This window comes from Drosophila serrata, unplaced genomic scaffold (assembly GCF_035046125.1).
Source record: "Drosophila serrata isolate PLE 108 unplaced genomic scaffold, ASM3504612v1 contig_334, whole genome shotgun sequence".
Taxonomy (NCBI): domain Eukaryota; kingdom Metazoa; phylum Arthropoda; class Insecta; order Diptera; family Drosophilidae; genus Drosophila; species Drosophila serrata.
This window is the reverse complement of record NW_028257232.1, coordinates 1,485,192-1,506,195: the sequence shown is the minus strand read 5'-3', so window position 1 is coordinate 1,506,195 and position 21,004 is coordinate 1,485,192. Positions and strand designations below refer to the sequence as shown.

Sequence of the window (21,004 nt, the reverse complement as noted above, 5' to 3'; positions counted from 1 at the left end):
GAGAATCGGTGGACTATATATATACATATATATAGCTGCCAAAGGAACAATCGGACGATTTATAGATCTATAGTCAGTAATCAACTATGATCAATAATTACTTATGAGCAGTAAGTAACTCTGAACAGTGAGTATCTATGGGCAGTAAGTAACTCTGAACAGTGAGTATCTATGGGCAGTAATTAACTATAATCAGTAATTAACAATGACCAGTAAGTAACTCTGAACAGTGAGTGACCAGTAAGTATCTATGAGGAGTAAGTAACTCTGAACACTGATAAACAATGACTTGCACTTTTGTAACACAACACTTTACTTTGACTTGGCTGGCAGAAGGCACTTCGTTCCGGGGATGTTTGAACCAGTTGAGAATCATATGTACGGAGAGAGATTTGTTTTGGAACAAATTCAAGAGCAAGCTATTTAAAGGAAACTATGGAGTTATTCTTCTATATAATTTTACTAGTATATAAATCGAAGCATGGCAAATCGGTGGACTATATATACATAGATATATAGTTGCCATAGGAACGATTGGAAAATTTTAAGAAAAAAAAATTATAACTTTTCAAGTTTTCTACAGATTTTCATCAAATTTGATACATATCCATTAAATATTAATATAGAAGTTTTTGTACAATTTTATATCAAATGAAAGCAGGCCTTAAAAATTTGTTTTTAAACATAAACATATATAATATATATTATCTTAATTCCTACTGATCGAAGTTTTATCTGCAAGGGTACATAAAATTCGGCATGCCGAAGTTACTTTCTTTTCTTGTTTGGCTTAATTTTCATTTAGAAAAATGTGTGCAAACAAAACTAAGTGAATAAATTGGAGTAAACCAAAAATAATCTTTAATTTATCTTGAAAGACTCTCTAAACTATAACTTTATAAAATATCTACATAATTTTATATATTATTAAAAACTTAAATTTCACCCTCTAATATCCTCCATAGTAATATATCATGTTTTTTCTACATTTATTTCTTTAGACTTAATTTTTTGGGGTTGTTTTTGTGTTTTGTTTGTTTTGTTTTGTTTGTTTGTTCATTTTTGGACATAAATATCCTTAGGCTAGCCTTACAACAAGGTCACATACATATATCACAAAAGGTACACAATGAAACGCATTAAATGCACAGAAAATCAACACGCACACTTGACACATACACTGACAGAAATGACAAATACATTCACACGCACAAATTACGAGCTAAAAGTGGGGGGTTTCCTAAAATTACGCCATCTCCTCGCGCATTTGATGACGCTCTGCATCCGGATGGCCAGGACGAGGCAGGAGGCTGGGCGAAGGACTGGGCCTGCCCGAGGGCAGAGCTGTGCCGGCGGCCACAGATTTCTGTGATAGTTCCGTCGTGGCACCAGCCTGACGATAGCTTCCGGTCAGACGACCCACCAGATTGTTGACAGCGCGCAGTGTCGAAATCGGAATCTGTGGGGGCGGAAAATTCGGTTGAGCGACTTTACTTTACTGCAATCGCATCGCGGAAAACCCACCTCGAAAATGCTGTCGATCAGCGGGCGCAGACTGAACATGGGATATGTGTTCTCCGCCGTGTGGGCTGGCTGTGGGGGCACATTGCCCAGGGACAGGAGGGCCCCATTGCTGCCGGCCACCGATGTGGGTCCAGCTGCAGCTGCTCCCGCTGCCTGGGCAGCCTGGGCCGCCAGGCTACTCAGCAGCAAGGCGGCATTCTGCTGCAGGCTATGCACAGAGCCCGCGGAGGAGGGACGCGGCTGCTGGTACTGGCCATACTCCTGGTTGGGATACAAAACCATATTCTGAACGGGCATGGGTTGCAGCAGAGTCTGTAAGAGTTTGAGACAAGTTTTAGCATGGATTTAAAGATGCATCTAGCCCTACTTACATCATTGAGCAGCACCAGCTCTTGGCGCTGGCCACGGGCATAGCCAGAAACGCGGGTGAACTCGGTGACCAGGTGCGACATGACCACCAGGAGGACAAACCACACAAATCGGTCCATGGCCGTGATGATTATCTGCAAGGAAAACCATTGAAAGGAGAGTCATCAAGGCAACATCCATGTATGTATGCATATCCGTACGTCATTGTTGAAACTCATTGCCGCCGCACATTGATCTTGGCAATCCGCACTTGAAATGGCACTTGTTTGGCGCGAGACGGTCCAAAACGGTGTGATTGCAAAGTCAAGTTGCAGCTATGCAACTATGCAACTACGCAGCTATGAGCCATGCTCGTTCTGGCCAACGGCTGCCATCATGGCTAAAACGTAGGCCAAACAATCGAGTATCATGTTTGGCCACAGAATCCGCCCGCCACCGCCCGCTAGCCGCCTGTTGCTTTGCTTCGGGGATTCTAAAAATGTGGATTAGACCAAGGCCAGCCTGCAACCAGCCAAGCAACTAGTTTTTCCACACAAGTGAGTGAATTTTCCCGCCCCCCTCCCAAACGGATTTGAAATATTTCGAAAGCCTTCCAAGTCGAAAGGTTCACAATCTGGCGAACTTTGAGCCCGCATTTAGTAACGAAAATATGGCCAAGTATCCATCAAAGGTCTCTGTTTGCTACTTGTCTGTAGTCTGGCTTTGTAAAATATAAATCGAAACATAAAAAGAAAGATTTTCGTAGGCAAGAGGGTCAAGACTAGAAGATACTTTGCAATAAATCACTATACTATTAGTAAAGTTGAATATTTGCTCAAAAATGAAACTCAAACATAAACTAAACTGGCTTCAGCTAATTCCCCCCAGCTTTAGTTATAAATTAAAAGCTGAATATACCCCAAAATAGCCACGTTTACCTATTATAAAACATAAAACACCAGTGCAGAGCAGGTCAAGCTTCGAGGGAGGGGAGTGGTATCTCCAGCGGGCCATGACAAACCATGACTTTGGCCCGAAACAAGGGGCCGGGAGGGGGGCTAGGCAGTTAACCCTGCAATTGTCTAATTGTTACTCAAAAGGCATTTAAGCGGGCTTTTTTTTCTCTCGAGACGGAGATTCTGCGGTAGCCCTGACACGAATGCAGCCGCATGTTGCCGCTTAATTAAACAAATAATTAAACAAATCTCAGCCCTGACCCTAAGCTGGCCAAAAAGATTCTGCCGCCTCAATGCTGGGTGTACTTGAAAACGTTAAGCAAAAACAAATTAAAATACATTTTAACTTGGCTTTCCAGATGTTTGCTGGACTTGAAATAAAATAAAAATAGAGCTGCTGTTTTGATTTCCGAATAGAAAAACAATTTCGTATTCCATTTGATTCTGGCTAAGAAACCGTTAGCATAATCATGCGCATATCAATTGGTTTAGGTTTTCTTTCACTGATTTATTTTCCCTAAATGCACACACGAATTTATCCAGAATTATTTAAATCGAGTGTCTCGGGTGAAAAGAGTTGATTGAAAGTTTCATAAATATCCAACACATTTATCTCAACTGCCTGTCCATCCTGCTCTCGGGTGAAAAACTTGTGAATGTGTAATTAAAAATACATAAAAACTATTTCCAACAAATATAAATTACAGGAGAAGGGTTCCCTGGAAAAGCCATCAAAAATGGAATGTGTGTGTGTGAGAGAGAGTTCTTTTACTTTGTGAATTGTGCGTAGAGAATGTGAGATTCCATTTGCATGACAAAAATCCCACAGGCACCACAAAATGAAAGGGACGCCAGAGAATAATAAGAAGTTGTTTAAAGCCATCTGAATATGGGATTTCACTTTAGCCTTTTCCATGCACTGAGAGAGAGGCTTTCCCTTTTTTAATAAATCGAAATATTTGATTCAATGTATATGCTTCTAGAATATGTTCTTTCGTTTCCAACTGTGTAATATCTTGAGCTGAGGCATTTGCATGTCGCAATGCAAATTGAATCTGTTTGCAGTTGTTGGCCAAGTTAAATTACGGTCAGATTGTCTGTGCACAAGACTTGGCCGAAACTTGTGAGGTCCAAGTTGTTTCCTTTGGCATACGGGGCGTATGCGTGATGCTGCTGTGTGGCACATATCACGCATACGCCCAGTTGCCGTAGTTGTTGGCCTGGTAATTGTTGCCATCGATTGACAGCACTTGAATCTATGTACATTTACATATATAAGAGATAGAGTGTGCGTGTGTGTGGGGGGGCTTACCGTCTCACTTTGTTGACTCGGTCGCGCAAAAATCTTTTTGTTATTCTTACTCAAAATTTGTGGCAAATATTGGTCGAGCAAACAAAAGTCTAAACGCGAGGCAAACAAACAGACAGAGGAGAGGAGAGCAACGCTACCATTTTGTGGGCAGATAATGCCAGGATACACATATGAATACATACATATATATGTATGTAACTATATATATATATTCAACGAAAGGAGATTGAATTTACGAAAATAAGCAGAGTGTGTAAGCAATGTACATCAACTGGGAGCGAAGCCTCCGCCCACGAACTTCTTGTTTGTCCGCAGCCAATAAACGTTAATTACTTTGGCAACAAACCAGGGCCAAGAGGGGGGAGGGAGAGGGGGTTTTGGGCCACTGAATTGGCCTCTTCTTGGGCCGCTTAAGCTTAATTATAGTTTCGGTTTGCATATTAGTGGGCGAAGGTGTAACACAATCTCATTTAACTTTGCTAATGAGCTAACCGCAGCAGCTCACCTGCTTGACTCTTACTTCTATTTTAGGCCAAAAGGAAAGTTAAAGTTTATGCTTCAATTCTTGGACTGATTATTAAAAAGGATTGAATTTCTCATAATTGAATTTAATTGAAGTTCGATTTCAATAGGAAGTGATTTTGAATTGAAAAACTCTACATTTCCCTTGCTTTGTTTTCCCCGACTTTAAGTTCGCTTTCAACACGATTTTCCACTTCGCTTCACAATGACCGCCGCCGTCTCTTTATTCTGTTTTTTTGCCTTTCGTATTTATTTGATTTCCTCAAATTTCACTCATAATTAGCCACATTATTATCATTATTTCTTTATAATTTGCATTTGATTTTGCTTCTGTTTTTCTCGTCTCTCTCTTTGGATATTTTTGATATTTGCTTTTTACTGTTGCTTTCTTTCAAGTTGCTGCCCGCCAGCTGTTTGCCAAAAACGAATACTAATTTATTCAAATCACTCGGAATCCAATATTGCGGGATAAAGGCTTGCCCCAAGAAAGGAAAAGTAAGGCGGCGGCGTCGAGTTTTCCCGCTCTAATTGTTTTCATTGATTATTAATTTGGTTATTTAAATTTGGCAAAGGGCTCCGGCTTTGTCTGGCAATCACAAGTTGGCTTTGGAATCTTGTTTTGACCCCACTTTTCGAGCTCCCTTGTTCCTGTTTCTGTGTGTTTATTCTGCGTACTGCGAAGAGCGCTTGGTGTCGAGTGTCCGAGCAACAGTTTCGTTCGCTTTTAATGAGGCAGCACTAATTAGCAGCCAGTTTCGGAGTGCCACTCATCATCGTCAGAATCAGAATCAGAATCAGAACCGAAAATCAGCATAAGTATCAGAATCAAAAGTGCCCGAGGCAACCTCCATAAATTATTTCAGCCCGGCTTGTGTTTGTATTCACGTTCGCGTTCCTTTCCGAGCTTTGCCTTATTATTATTATTATTTTCTAATTTTTTTGGCAAAGCAGGAACTCACCTCGTTTGTGATATAGACGCCACGCTGAGCTGTTGTTGTTGTTGTTCTGTTGGCCGTCATTTTAGACAGTAATTCGAATGAATTCGGCTGGAAGAGGAGGAGGAAGCGCCAAGCACCCGCCAGTCGGAATCCGTACCAGAGCTCGATGTGTTCAATCCAAGTGCAGCTGCGCGAATGAGGGAGCGGGCGGCGCATGCGCCCCCTTTTATATTTTTTCGCTTACAAGAGAGAGCAGCTCAGCCTTATCACTGTGTGAAAGTCTGTAAGCAGGCCAGAGCGAAGCAGAGAGAGTGACTGTTGCAGTTTTACAACGGCGACAGCGAACAAACAACTGCACGGTGAGAGTAGAAGAGAGTGAGCAAGGCTTAACTCAGAGCAGCTGGAATCAGCAACAGCGAACACACAATCGCACACATGTAAATGAAGGGAGAGAGTAAAAGAGAGTGAGCTAGGCTTAACTCACAGAAGCTGGAAACTGCAACAGCGAACACTCAACTTCACATGTGTAACTGCATGGGGAGAGTGGATGAGAGTGAGCTGGGCTTAACATAGAGAAGCTAGAAGCTAGAGTTATCTAGAGAGTGAGCTAAATTCAGAGGGAAATTACACGAAATGCAATGAGAGTTTTAGAGAGGCTTGCATTCCAGATAAGGTGGCTTAACAACATTTGAAATAAATGTTTAATAACAGTTTCATTTTGGGTAATCGTTAAATTTAAAATGCATTTAAAGGGGTGTACATGTTAAACAAGAAAATATGTGAAGTTAATATTTAAACTAAAATATAGAAAGAAATAATACGATTTGATTAAAGTAATACTAAAATATTCCTTTCCATGTAATGAAAAAAATAAGAGCATTGCTATTGCTACAGGGTAAGAGCCACCTCTTTAGATCCCATCATTTAGCCAGCTTTCTCAGCCACTGCTTCTGGCCACTGTAAACGGGTTTCAGGAAAGTGGACCATCTACTTTCAGTGTAATTGTTGGTCGGCTTGACACACTTCCAAGCCGCCAGTGCCACACTCTCCACACCAATGCCCATCGATCGCTTTTCTCGCTCGCTCCCAATGCCAAGCCAAGCCAAGCTTGAACTGCAGTTCAGTGAACTTTTGGATCTCCGAAAAGCCAACAAATATATATGGCCACAATATAGCCACAATGTATATAGACACCGCAAGTGGCTCACCTCATCTGTCTGACCGAGTTTCGGTGCGATATACCGGGTTTCGTTATTCTACCATAAAAATTATATAGCTTTAAGCCGACGACGGATGATGATGATGATAATGATACCTGATACCTGATACTGCACAACGAAAATGCAGCTGGAATCGAACGGAACCACCTTGAACTCACGCCTAATCCAGAAATAGAATTTTTTTAAAACCTGAATTTAGACACTACGAATTTTGCGAAAAAGAAAATCGAAGAACTATTAAAAAACTTGGGTCTCATAAGACAAAATTTTTGGTTATAAATAAAAGCGGTTTTTAAGCTGGAAACAAGTTAATTGTTTTCAATAAAACATGTTTGCTCCTAACTAACTTGAAATATGTCTGGCATTTTGTCTATAAAAATATTTATATTTATATAGTTACTAATCCCATAAATATATACAACATTTCTTTCTTTAATTTAACAAATTACTTCATTAACTACTATTATATCATTTTCTAACCGATTAACTAGTTTTCTGTTAAATAATTTATATACATCATTAAACCCTATAACCCAACGGCTAATGAGCTTTAAGCCCTCTGATCAAAATCCGTTTAAACTGAACGTTTAGAACTCGTTTTATTGCGATGACCTGATCTACCCCAATACAAATCAATTAGATGACTGATCAATCATCTGCTTAGTGCTTAGTGCTTAGTGATCACCCCAATTGGCCAATTAATATTCGTAGAGAACCTTTAGCCCTTATGGGATGACTAAATTGAATGTCATGTCAGTCATTCGATTAATTGCTTACCGCCTGGTCCCCCATAATGCATTTATTATAATTAACTGATCTGCCGTAAAGCCAGTCACGTGTACCCACTTTCCCACCTTGTTTTATTAACTTACACTCCCATATTCCACTTTGTATAGGGGGATAAAGGAGGGGCTTTATGTGGTTTGTGACTTTAACCTAGGCTCCCTTTGGGTGAAACTGATTTCAATTCCAATGCACTGATCAAAAAAAAGAGTCTCATTATTTGATAATATATAATAAATAATAAATCTTCAAAGTTGTTCAATTGGTACTTAATTGGTTTCATAGGTTATAAGGGAGATAACTTCACAGATTTCCAAATACTATTATAATATTTTATTATTATAAATATATTATTTTATTATATCATTATATGTATTATGGTATTATTATATTATGGTATTATTATATTATTATATTATTATATTATTATATTATTATATTATTATATTATTATATTATTATATTATTATATTATTATATTATTATATTATTATATTATTATATTATTATATTATTATATTATTATATTATTATATTATTATATTATTATATTATTATATTATTATATTATTATATTATTATATTATTATATTATTATATTATTATATTATTATATTATTATATTATTATATTATTATATTATTATATTATTATATTATTATATTATTATATTATTATATTATTATATTATTATATTATTATATTATTATATTATTATATTATTATATTATTATATTATTATATTATTATATTATTATATTATTATATTATTATATTTTTCTATTACAACATCAAATGATTTATTAGTTCCATTAACACCTGCAAATGTGTTAAATAGTGTCTGCAAAGCACTTGTACTTATGAATATTTATATGTTTAGAGCGAGCATTGTATGTAATGCAAATTACTTCTCATTAATGGAGTCTAGGTAAGTAGGTCTAGGTGGGGATGCATTTTTCTCAGTGCAATGAATCACGTTGAACCCTAGCTACGCCCTTCGGCCCATCCTTTCCCCCTCTGGCTAAATATAAACATCGAGTATTAAATGTTTTTGGGATACGGGACCCTTTACTCTAAAGTTTTTTAACGCTGCCGATAAACAGATGCGTCTGTTTGCATTTGCCTTTTTTACTCCCTCTCTCTCTTTCAGTCTCCACTCGCCATTCAATATTTGTTTGGCAATTTTACAAATTGCAAACAAACAAACAAACCAACTCAGACAGACACACAGCCAGACAAAGCCAAAGCCGGGCCAAAATGCAAGCCGAAAAAAAGCAGCTATTGACCCTCAACTTGAACTAGAAAACCCAATAATCGGGCCAGCAGTTTGGCGTTAAATTGAATTGTATGTTCGACCACTGTGCTGCCGCTCCCACTTAATATTTTTTTACCAGTTACCATTTCGAGTTGTTGTCCGCTGACAATGCATAAAATTTGAATAGCCAACAAATAGATGGCAAACAAAGGCAACAACAATCAACAAATGCTTCAAATTTGCCATTCAACTATTTTTACACCTATTTTTTATAGCTTCTCAGACTTGTGTGTGTGTCTGTGTGTGTGTAGAAGAAGTACAGGAGCAGTCCTTGCAGTCCTTTCAGTGCCATAGTTCACAATTTTTAGAAGGAGTTTGTAAAAGACTATAAAAAAGAATTTGCATACTCAAAATAAATAATATCTGAGAAAACTTTTTTATATTTGATGTTACAAAATTATACAATTTTTTAGCTTCGTAGGGTAATTAAGTTTTAGTCGGAAGCTAGTAATTCTGTGACTTTGACTTCAGATTTGTTAACCCTATGAAAACTAGTACAAAACAGCTTTCCGAATTAAAATTAATGCATTTTTGGCTTAGTTATGAGTTTTTTAAACTGATTTGTTGAAAAAATTGTCATATAAAAATATAGATAAATATTGCCTAAAAAATGGTATTATCATTTTAGTCAGAAGCTTAAAACACAGTGAAGGAACCATTTCCGACCCTATAAATCATATATATTCTTGATCAGCACGAACAGCCGGATCGATCTAGCTATATTTGGAAGAAATTTATTTTTTTCAAAATTTTTATAATTTTTTTAGACCAAATTATTAAAATTTTAGAAATTTGACAAAATTTGAAATTTGTAAACTTTAAAAACTGAATATGCAGATTTGTTAATCTCGTAAAAACTAGCACAGAACAGCAATCCGAATTAAAATTAATGCATTTTTGGCTTAATTATGAGTGTGACTTGTTGAAAAAATGGTCATATAAAAATATTGCCAAATATAGGCTAAAAAATGGTATTATCATTTTAGTCAGAAGCTTAAAACGCATTGAAGGAACCATTTTCGACCCCATAAATCATATATATTCTTGATCAGCACGAAGAGCTGGATCGATCTAGCTATATCCGGATGAAATGTATTTTTTTTCAAAATTTTTCAATTTTTGTAGGCAAAATTTTACATTAATCAAAGTTTTAAAATTTGACAAAATTTGAAATTTGTAAACTTTAAAAACTGAATATGAAGATTTGTTAACCCTATAAAAACTAGCACAAAACAGCTTTCCGAATTAAAATTAATACATTTTAGGCTGAGTTTTGAGTTTTTTAAACTTTGATTTGTTGATAAAACAGTCATATAAAAATATAAATAAATATCAATTCAAAGTATGGGAATAGTTTAAGATTACTATGCAGTGAAACGTGAATTAAAGGTTGAATAAAAAAAAAAACATTAGTAGATACAAATTAAGCTCAAACCTTACTTCATTTTACAAATTGATCAACAAATTTTAATTCCCATTATAATTTAAACCCAAACCCCCTTCTGTCTAAGCCCCTGCCTGACATTGGTCAGGGTCATGGAGTAACTGTAAAAACCTAGGCTAATTGGCAATGCAAAAGAGCGAGAGCGAAAGAAAGGGGAAGGCCCTTGACTTTGCATAGGGGTTACCGACACTCTCGCATGTACATAAAAAAAGCATTAACCATTTTGTAAGCTTGATTGCCAGATTTTTGCTTTAATTTCATTACACTCTTTACACTTTTGTTTGAATCGCTTCTTTAGAGTTTTCATTATTCGTTTTTCGCTTTTCACTTTATTTGGCGTCGAGTTTTGAGCTTGTTTTTGTACGTGACCTCTTTGGGTGGAAAGAATCGGTTGATATTCCCCTCTATATCTTTACCGTACACCCACCAGTCATGGGGAAACACGTGCAGATAAATGTTGGCAACAAAAAGTAACGATAACTATTTGACGTTTCACATTTTTCCTGGCCAAGCTTCGCTTCGATTGTATTTACTTGGCGGCTTTTCGCGTTTGTTGTTCTGTTTGGCTTTTGTTATTGTTTTTCCCTGTGCTGTGTTGTTGTTTATATGTTCGCACATGTGCTATTTGTTATGTTAACGATTTCTTCTTCTTAGCGGATTTGATTTAATTACCGCCCAGCGTTGCTATTGTTATTGTTTCAAGTGCTCTGGGCGAAATAATATATGGCACATACGAGCACAAGTTCAATGGCAGAAGTTAAACTACAATTAAAGCGGGTTTTGGCCAAGAGTCGGAGGGGGGACCAGGGGGCGGTACTATCGTTAATCATGCAGCTAATTAATGGCATCAGGTCTCCCACACGGCATCGGTATCCGGCCGCAGGAGTATCGGGGCAGTAAAATCAATTTAATTAATTCCCTCTGGATTTCAATTATATCGGGGGAAAAGAGCTGACCGTTTGTTTATTTCATTTACTTCTTAGAACGAAATTAATTTGCATTTAACCAACGAACTGCAGTGGGACGCGAAGAGGTACAGTAAAGGTTGGATATAAAGGTTGACACAAAAACGCATTTAAAACTATTCAAACAAATACTTATTTAAGAAGAGGAAGTAAAATATCTTGTTTATGCTCTTAAAATTTGTTGTAGCCGAAGTATGTTACATGACATTATAAATAATATTTTAAATTTGGTACCAATTCCTGCTTCCTTCCAAGAGAGTTCACTAAACAGATTCTCCCACTCAATTAAGCCTACAAATTAATTGATTAAAATGCGTAAAATATGCTTTCGATATGTTAATAAAGGCACAAAATATATTCTCTGAATTGGGGGTGATTAATAAAATTGAATTCCATCGTTATCTGTGAATCAGCTCTGAATAAAAATATAAATTCTATAAAAGCGTTAAAAATAAAGTGACATGAGCGTGAGGAGTGCATAATGGTAATTCATTGATTAATTTAAAACCCACCCGCTAATCTGATTAAGCGTGCACACGATTTGTTTTTATTGTTTTGTCTTTTTTTTTAAATACCCTTACAGGGTATCATAATTTCAGTCAAAATCATATAACATAGTGAATCCAATCCAATTTCCAATCCTATAAATCATATATATTCTTGATTGAATCGATCTAGCTATGTCTCACAAAAGTTTCATTTCTTTTTTAATTTTCACATCTTTAAAACGTTAAAATTGACAACAAAAAATACCATCGAAAATAAATTGAATTTTTTACATTTTAAGTTGACTATGCAGAATTATTAATCTAATAAAAACAAACATAAAGCTGTTTTTCGAATTAAAATTAATCCTGTTTTATCCTACTTATGAGTTTTTTAAAGATTGATTTGTTGAAAAAATTGTCATAAAAATATCCATAAATATCGACTCAAAGAATATTTAAGGCTTAATTTTAATAGATTTCCAATTCAATCTTAAGCCAATTTGGAAGGGTATATAAATTTCCGCATCCCGAAATTATTTTTTCTTTCCGTTTTATTTTAATATTGTGCAGCTTTTACACACATTTAATGCGTCGCTAGAAATATGGAAAATAAATTCAAATTCCTAATTTTAGATTCTTGTTCGATGGGAAAAATTAATATTATTGTATATTGACATATTTAATGAGCTTGATATTAACAGATAATAAAATTTAAGCTTAGCTTCCTATGCATATAGATTTATTTAAACTAATAAACTTGTTCAAGTTGTCATAAAAAGAGTAGCTATTCCCTTTTGAGTAATTAAAGTTAAATAGTTAAAAGCTTTTTATGAACCTGTAAGTGCTTAGGTTTGTTGAGCGGATTTTCTTGAAATTTTCCATTTAAAATTCGTGAAAGTTAAGTAAAAAGAGACTTGAAACTCCTGTTGCTCCTTTGCTCATTTCAGTTTTTCCTGTTGGTTCCTAATTACCTCTATTTGTGCAAGTTTTCCTGTCTCTTTTCTTATCCGCCGCTGTCTGTCTTTATATTTTCTTGAATTTCTAGCTCTTTTTTTATATTTGTTTCTACCTTTTTTTTTTGCCTAATTGCTCAGACGTCAGATAAGTCTCATTAATAATAGAATTTAATCTTCTTTTCGCTTGAAGATTGATGTATGGGAAGGGGGTTCCTAAAGAGAGCTTATTATATAAAGTATATATCACCATAGTGAAGGCTACGTGACAAAGAACACGACCAAGAATCAGTAAAACTAATCCACAGTCATTCAGAACCAAGTTAAAGCCCGATATGAATGCAGCTGGGCATGCGCAGTGACGCAGATCTGAAGCTGACGTATATATACTATATACTATATACGTATCTAAAAATAATATTATATCGTTCAGTTGGCCAAAAATACAGACGTATGTATTTCCGCTGAATATTAAGGATCGTCGATGACGATTCGCGCTTTAAATACTTTGTAATCGAAACGATTCGCTTGAAGCCGCATAAATTAGACATTTTGAGCATTTACTTTCGCTTCGAATCGAATCGAGGGAACATCTTCTTACGTAACATTATACGCACATAATTAATAAGAATTTCAAACATTTCTCAGACTAGCGGCCCAAACAAAAGCAAAAGTTTGTTAACAGCCAAACAAATGCAAATGAGTCAAGAGACTCGGTCTGGCCTGAGTCATTTCCCAGTTGGGTTTTTATGTGAATTTCAGCTTTATCTGTTTCTGCTTTTTGCAAATATTTAGATAAGCCAGAGACATGAGATCGTAGCGAAGAATACAGAACACGATCTCCAACCAGAAGCTTAGAACCTGAAAGAAAAGCTGAGCTGAAACCTGAATCGCTGTGGCTCCGGACTCCGGACAACTCTTCTGAGGTCTTTAGTGATCGCAATCAGAAAAATAAATATGTTCTGTGCCTTGTATCATTGAAACTATACATCAAACTGTTTGAACAGTCATTAACCAGAAGAGTTTACTGCCTAAAAAGTCGAAGAAGTGAATACTCTTATTTCTAGCCATTGACTTTCGGTTTTACTTTAAGCTTATTTGACTTTCCTTTCTAATTTAATTAGCATGGACAGTGATAATAGGTTACTAATTTAATTATGGCTTTATAAATTAAGTTAGTTAGATAAATTTAACAAATTACCGAATAAATTGATAATGCATGTCCACTAAAAGGTTTTATATGGCTTTAAATCTATTGAAAGATATTTAAAGAGATTTTACTTTTAGTTTGTATTACATCTTTGCTGTTTTTGCCTTAAGTTATCAACTTTTTCTGGCATATTGTTAGCCAGCATTTAATGAGTTTCCAAACTTTGGTTTGCTCATTCGAAACACTCTCACGTTTTGGCAAAAACTTTCATAAGTAATAATAGAATTTCCCACAAAAAAAAAAACTGTAGTCTAGACCACAAATTATTAAAGCTAGAACCTAATAGAAAAGTTCTTTAGTTGATATATTACCTTATCCAATTGACTGCGCCTCTCAATCATTATGGCCACTTGGGTTTTATGTACACCTCAAATCGGGGAATTTAAACCCACTTTCCACTGGCGAATTGCAGAAACACGAACACAGATACACTCGCGAGTAAATAATTATTTGCTCGACTAATTTCCGCCTAATCGCGAAACTTATTTATGAGTTTTTCAATTTTTTTTTTGGCAAACTCTGTTGCGGAATTGAAGTGGAGTTTTGTTGCTATAGGAAGGTATATGGAGTGGCTATTTAAGATCTCCGGTGTTGGACAGAATAAAGCCGCATCGCTCGAAAGGCAACAACCGTCTCGTGTTGTATGAAATTCGCAACTGAACTGAGCTAAGCACTTAAGAGTCTCTTACCCGACACTCAAAGCCTCAAGCCCCAAGCCCCCAAGTCTCAAAGTTGCACTGAAAATTACGATCGGGAATTGTGAGAAATTAAAAATATCAATTTTGAAGTTTCTAGAGGGATTACAAGGCTTTAATTTAAGCTAAGCTTGAGATGTTTTTGTGAAATCCTATTATATATATTTTATGTATAGTAAATAGAATATTTCCCACTGAACTTGAATAATTTATACTTTAGTTTCAAGAGGTTTCTTTTCACTTTCCTTTACCTTATTTCCACATAAAGTTCATACATTTTTGATCACTTTAAACTTTATATTTCCTATTCAAAATCGCTACCTTTTTTCTTTGAGTGCACAAGCCTGGCTCTGACGCTCTTTCTGGCCAGCTCAACTAAAGCCGGCAACGAAGCGTCTCACGTTTTGTTTTCTTTTCGTTTGCGTTGTTTTTATTTTTATTTCAATTTTTGTTCAGCTTTTCGGGATGGACGGAGCGGGAGGGTGGAGCTGCGAGCGGGTTCCCAGGCGGGTTTCGCAGCTCGGTTGGCGCCTAACGTGTTTGCTGTGGGCCTGAGTGAAGGGACCTGAGGGAGGGTCTAAGTCTCCAGTCTTGAGTCTCGAGTCTTAAGTCTGGCTTGGCCGGCAGTTAAGCGGGCGAGCACGTAGCTCAGCTGTTCGCCAGCAGCGTTGCGCGTGCGCAGCTCAATCCTCAAGCCCGAAGCTCAACCATTTCGCTCGGTGTAGACGTGCGACAGAGTTGGATTTGTGGGGGGAAAGCGAATTTCGGATACTCTTTAAAATAAATATCATATGTAAAAGTTTGCCGAAATTGATTACCCCAGAAAATGCATCACATAATGTGTGGTTTTATCCCACACCTAACATTTTTATAGAGCTTTCTATGAAATTTAACTTCATTAACTAATAAAAACTCACTATATGAAACAAGATTTCATTAACATTAAACCAAACAAAATTAGAAAAAGCACACTGCCACAACCCAAGCTTTTTGAATTTATAGTTTAAATGTTTAGTCAGTGATTATTTATTATTATTTGAACTACTCAGAGCACGATGTAAGACATGATGATTTAAATAAAGTTGAAAAGGTTAATTTTCCAAGTGGATCAATGGGTCAGTTAGCTCTCGAAGGTATACGTCATCCCATCTATATGCATTCTCTATAGTTTTTTGTTTCATTTCACGTTTTTTTCGTTTACTTTTTATCGAGTGGTGCGAAAAGGCAACAGTCAGGCCTGAATGAGTGGCTAACTGATTAGTTGCCGTTTTTGGCGTTTGCCGTTCGGATAACTAAAAAAACTGAAGGGGCCTGCTGCCTCTGCCTCTGTTGTTCAAATAATTGTTATTTTTTGTACAAGCACTTGGTACGGAGTGGATTACACAAGGAGAAAATTGTTATGGGTTTTGACAGTTAAACCTCTTAATTAAATAGGAAGCGAGTCTTTGATGTGCCGAACATTTAATGCAAACAAAATTGATCATAGAACTTTAAGTATTTGGAAACTATCAACTCAAGGCATAAATAAAAAGATCCAAAACATATTATTTTTGTTTCTCTGCAAATATCTGTACGAAGCCTAATTTTTCGCTCTGTGTAACTTGGCTTGGTCTTTCCACGGCGCGGGCATTGACGTGTATTTGAGTTTGGCAGCCAGTTGTGAACACTTTCTTTTCCGCATATGCGGCAATCAATTCGCCATGCACTCCGCAAGTAAACTTAGCTTAGGCCAAAATAAAAAATAAAAAATATGCACAGGCATTTGCAATTGTAAATGCAAAACCTGGGCTAGAGTAAACTTTCACCTGGCCTACGCGGCGTATGATGAATATGAGTCAGATGGCAAGTGCATCACTCATACGCCGCGTGGTCCACGAAGGGAATGGGTGCGAATATTTGTACTTTACCTGGCTATTTGCAATTCGTTTACACTTGATTTGCTTGCCGGACAATTTGATCGATATTTGACCTGTTCGTTTTACTGGTCTAGAAAGTCCGCTCTCAACTAACGCACGCCCGCAGCTAACAATTGTTATTTATGCCAAAAATATGTATAAAAAGAAATAATATATATATGCTATATGCTGGCGAAATGTATTGATATTTATTGAAGCAGTTTTAATTGCTGTGCGGCCAACTCTGTTATGAATCAGAGCGTGACGAATGGCTGGCCAAAAACCAATCGCTAATGATTTCGGGAGAGAGAGATGCCACGGCAGCTACGAAATCAAATTTGAGTTTAATTCGCACCCCAGACATCCTGCAGCATACGGAATTTCGGAGGACAATAATTGGTCCTGGATGCGTACGTGATTCTATTGCGAATTAGGTCCGAGCTTCCGGGTCTTTTGGAAAGTGTTTGAATAAGCGAAAGATTTCCCAGAACTGGGAGATGGATTCAATGAGATTGGTAGCCATGCTGGGCACACACACGTGAATTCCATTTGGCATCTCAATTATGGTTCCCCCATTTTTAGACCCTCTCCATATCCTGTCTCCTGTATCTACGCCTCCATCCTGACCACAATCAGCAAGGTTATCTCAAATGAATGCACTCCAGCAGCTGGAGCACCCAGCATCAGCATCATCTTTATCCCCCCCAAAATATTGTGGTCAGAGAGAATACTAATGGGAGACAATAAAGACTAGAGAATACTCTTTCTAAATAGTAAAATATATTCAACTTCTAAGTTTACTATGTGTTCTGTTTCTTGAAAATAACTTAATACGGTTGTGAGTTTAATATTTAGTTAAGTCAGTTAAATAAATAATTATAATTTGCTCTGAGTGATGCCTGATATTGTTTACCTTTCGTACCCCTTAAATCTCCCACATTTTCTGGTCACTGGAATAGCGGAAATTGTGCCAAGATTTTGAATCGAATTTCGACATGATTTCGCAGCTGTTTCTTTTCCGATTTTTGTTTTCATTTTTTTGTTTGCAATGTATTTCTTGCAATTTATTTTTGCCTTGCTTTGCTCAGCTTCTGCGGTTGCAATTATGCGAATCTCGTAGTGCACACTCGAAACATTACGCTTCAAGTTTATTTTACAGCACGCAGTTTTTAATCACAGCCAGCGGTGACCTTAAACATTGCCAGAGTCTGGGTCTGGGTCTGGGTTACGTGTGGAGATGGGTTTGTCTTGGGCGGTGGCATTGATGGGTTTACTTCCAGCAAACAAAAGTGACACAATTGTGGGGAGAGACCTCTATAGAATCGATTAAGTAAGTTTCGCCATTTAATTACTTTTCCTGTGCCAACTCTTATGAATAATTTCTGATTGATTGCATTAAATGAAGTGCAAATAAGGCAGCGAGACTGCTGATGTCAATGGCAACAGGTGAGATTTGATTAACATTGAGCGAGGGGATTATAGGTCACCACTATAAGCCTTTTGATTAGGTGATTAATAAATAATGACCAGATGTGTTTGCATAATAATGGGGCTTAAGTTTAAGGCAGTACGGATTTGTTAACAATTAAATGTGCTTAGGGGTATTTATATTTAAAGTAAAGTAAACAGTAGTACAAATTGAAGTCCAGTTTTTTTTTTCTCTTTCCTAAAACTATGGATTGTGCTCTGGTCCCTCTTCTATCTTTGTATCTCTGCAATTATTTCATGTGCCTCGTCTGTGATGATCGCAAAATTACTTTTAAATTGCCGCTAGTCAGCCGACATTCGTGTACTATAATTTGATGTCATTTTAACAAATGTTTATCTGCTGCGGACTCTAATCGTGAGCAAGTCACTAAAGCAAAACATGTCAAGGTCGCCATAGATATCAAACAAAACATATACATAAAATAAATACTATACAACTGAATACACAAATGACAAAAACTCAAAGGCCAATTGCATCGGTTTCCAAAGTTTTGCACTATTTCTGCAACTGCCAGAATCCACTTTCTTCTTGTACAAATCTGTAAGCCGATTATGTCCAATGAATTGTATGAAATTCGGTAATGCAGAACAAGGTTCAAAGGTTTCCACTACGTTTTTGTTGCCTTCAACAACTAACAGTTTGCGTACACGATGAGGAAATTTTCCTTTGCGATTTTCCGCATTTAAATATATTTTTGCTTAGCCAAACATATAAGTTTAAGCAAAGTTTGTTGAACTCAAGGGCCAAACTAACAGATGTAAATAAAGTTATTATTTCTAAAAACAAATCAATAAGAAACTTAAATATTTATGAATTAAAATTACTACTACATTTTGTCAAAAATAGTTTAGTAATAGCTTTATCTTATGATTCCCTTTCTCTTTAAGCCTGGCAACCAAAAATTTACCCATAAAAAAGTTTAATTCTAGCCAAGATAATATATCAAAAACGTTAAGTGGCAACAAACATGGCTATGAAACGGCTCATTAAACATGAAAACGCATTAAAACCCGTTCAGAAATACATTTAATCACTCGGCATCGGTATCAGTCAAGCCCCTCAAAGAAAAATAAAGCAAAGAAAATAATAATAAATAAATACAGCCACGTGGATAAGTGTGTGTTTTTTTTCGGAGGGTAAACAATCGGATTACACCCACTACCACAGTGAGTGCCTGTAGTATGCACACACATCATCAGCATCAGAATCAGCATCAGAATCAGCATAATTGTTGCCATTCCCCGGCATCATCATGCTCATTATTGCCACTGACATTCGGCGGCATTTAAAATTTCAATTGTCCCGCCAAATCCTCTCAATCCTGGGGTGTACAGTGTACACGTGTCGCGGCCACGCCCACACCCACAACCGCCCCCAAGGCCCACGCCCATGCCTGCCTCCATGAACAAGCTGTAATAAGAGCTAAGGTGCACTTGAAGAAAATTATTGTACAGATATTTACAGTAAAATAATAAAGCAATAAATTTAAAAACCACTCCAGACTTATCACTTTATATATAGTATATAGAATATAGTATTTAATTTGAATATTTCCATTTTCCATTTAAATTTATAAACTTTTCTTCCCGTGTAGCTACTCCTCCTTGGTTACACATGTTTGCCCTGCTTATTCGCATTTCCGTTCACATTTTCCGCATATGCGTAAACGAAATGCCTTTTGGCCACGTTTATTGCCACCGACCAGAGTCGTCGCATCATTTGCATTTAAACGCTTGCGAGTTACCTGTGATTAAACCCGCAACTCAACTGCAGGGACCAACTCGTAACCAGCTCATTCGAGAGCAAGAGTCCCAGTTGCCAGATTTATGGCGATCGTTTAACCCACAATTTGTGGGCAAAAAAAGGGGACTTTTGCCAGAGAGCTCACTTCGATTTACCAGAGAGTTCACAGGTAATACACAGGTAACACTTTAAATGGTAAGTTACATGTTTAAGCCTGTATGGGGTTTCTTTTAAGAGTTTTATATAATTTTTCTTTGCTGGCAAAACTTCTTCATCTGTACTAATTGACAGACTTTGTTAGGCTTCAGTTACAATACTACATTTTTGTGTAGAATATTTATATTTAAATAATAATTATAGATATTTGGCGACTGTCTGGTCTAGGCTTAAAGAGTGTTCCTTTCTTGCTCCTTCCACTATTTAAGTTCCTTTAACTCTCTCTCCTCTATATAGCCGTAGACAGTATCTGTCACTTGTTGTCGCTGTCAATTAAGCGTAATCCCTTTGGCAGAGTTAAAGTCCACCCGTCCTCGTCCTTGCTCGTGAGCTCTCTTTCTCGCTCGTGTCACAAGTCAAACTAATTTTCGTCCTTGGGCCATTCAAAATGCGGAATGAAGTTGAGTGGGCGTCGGGGCACGAATAACGCTCATTAGCCGTAATGAGTTATAGTTGGACTACAATCCACATCGGACGCCAAACAATCTTTAGCGGCAATTATGCTGGAAAGGGCTCTGGGACGGAATACGGCCAGGACTTGGCTTTTTATGGGCCTGGTAGTCGTAAAGTTTTGAGCTATAAATACTTTGGCAAAAAGGCCTTTAGGCTGGTCCCTTTAAGTGGAGACTGAGAGAGGAGGGATTTGAGGAAAGTCAGAGTTAAAAGATGGAGATGGATGGGGAACTCTTTCGGAAATGACACAGAAAATATTGGTAGAACTTTGAAAAATATAATAATTTTAGAAATTAACCGATAAGAGACAGAAAAATATTACAAATTTTTATAATAAGACAAAAACAAAGGTTAAGTGCAAAGTATAGTTATGGATTCCATTTCTTATGAGCGATCTTTTTGATTATATCAAAGTATATTTCAGTAACGTTTTAAAATGCATACCTCCTTCATATTTTCTAATGTCTTGTAATTAATTATTTAATCTTGCCAAACTCTCACTACCCCGTTGAAAATTACTATAAAAATCATCAAG

At 36.7% G+C, this 21,004-nt stretch overlaps 1 protein-coding gene across 4 annotated transcripts; it reads right to left on the bottom strand.

Moving 5' to 3' along the window:
• Positions 1 to 972: 972 nt before the first annotated feature.
• LOC110178470 (uncharacterized) lies at positions 973 to 14,647 on the bottom strand. 4 transcript variants are annotated; one of them, XM_086837799.1, is made up of 5 exons: positions 14,290 to 14,622; positions 5,622 to 6,000; positions 1,896 to 2,027; positions 1,525 to 1,836; positions 973 to 1,459 (listed from the first exon to the last, which is right to left on the bottom strand). In XM_086837799.1, the coding sequence occupies exons 2-5, from the start codon at positions 5,814 to 5,816 to the stop codon at positions 1,247 to 1,249; spliced, it is 852 nt and encodes a 283-aa protein (XP_086693925.1). In that variant the 5' UTR covers positions 5,817 to 6,000; positions 14,290 to 14,622; the 3' UTR covers positions 973 to 1,246. The 4 variants fall into 4 exon arrangements, with proteins under 4 accessions (XP_086693925.1, XP_020801269.1, XP_020801268.2 ...); XM_020945610.2 differs by lacking the exon at positions 5,622 to 6,000 and having other exon boundaries at positions 14,290 to 14,647; XM_020945609.2 differs by lacking the exon at positions 14,290 to 14,622 and having other exon boundaries at positions 5,622 to 6,134.
• Between the last annotated feature and the right edge of the window lie 6,357 nt (positions 14,648 to 21,004).

Excerpts from the sequence above, each read along its gene's own strand:
- LOC110178470 (XM_086837799.1), bottom strand. The coding sequence starts at position 5,816 with ATGCGCCGCCCGCTCCCTCATTCGCGCAGCTGCACTTGGATTGAACAC. Across the intron at positions 2,028-5,621 it reads GCGTCTATATCACAAACGAG|ATAATCATCACGGCCATGGA; the intron begins GTGAGTTCCTGC and ends TTTTCCTTGCAG. Across the intron at positions 1,460-1,524 it reads TGATCGACAGCATTTTCGAG|ATTCCGATTTCGACACTGCG; the intron begins GTGGGTTTTCCG and ends CCGCCCCCACAG.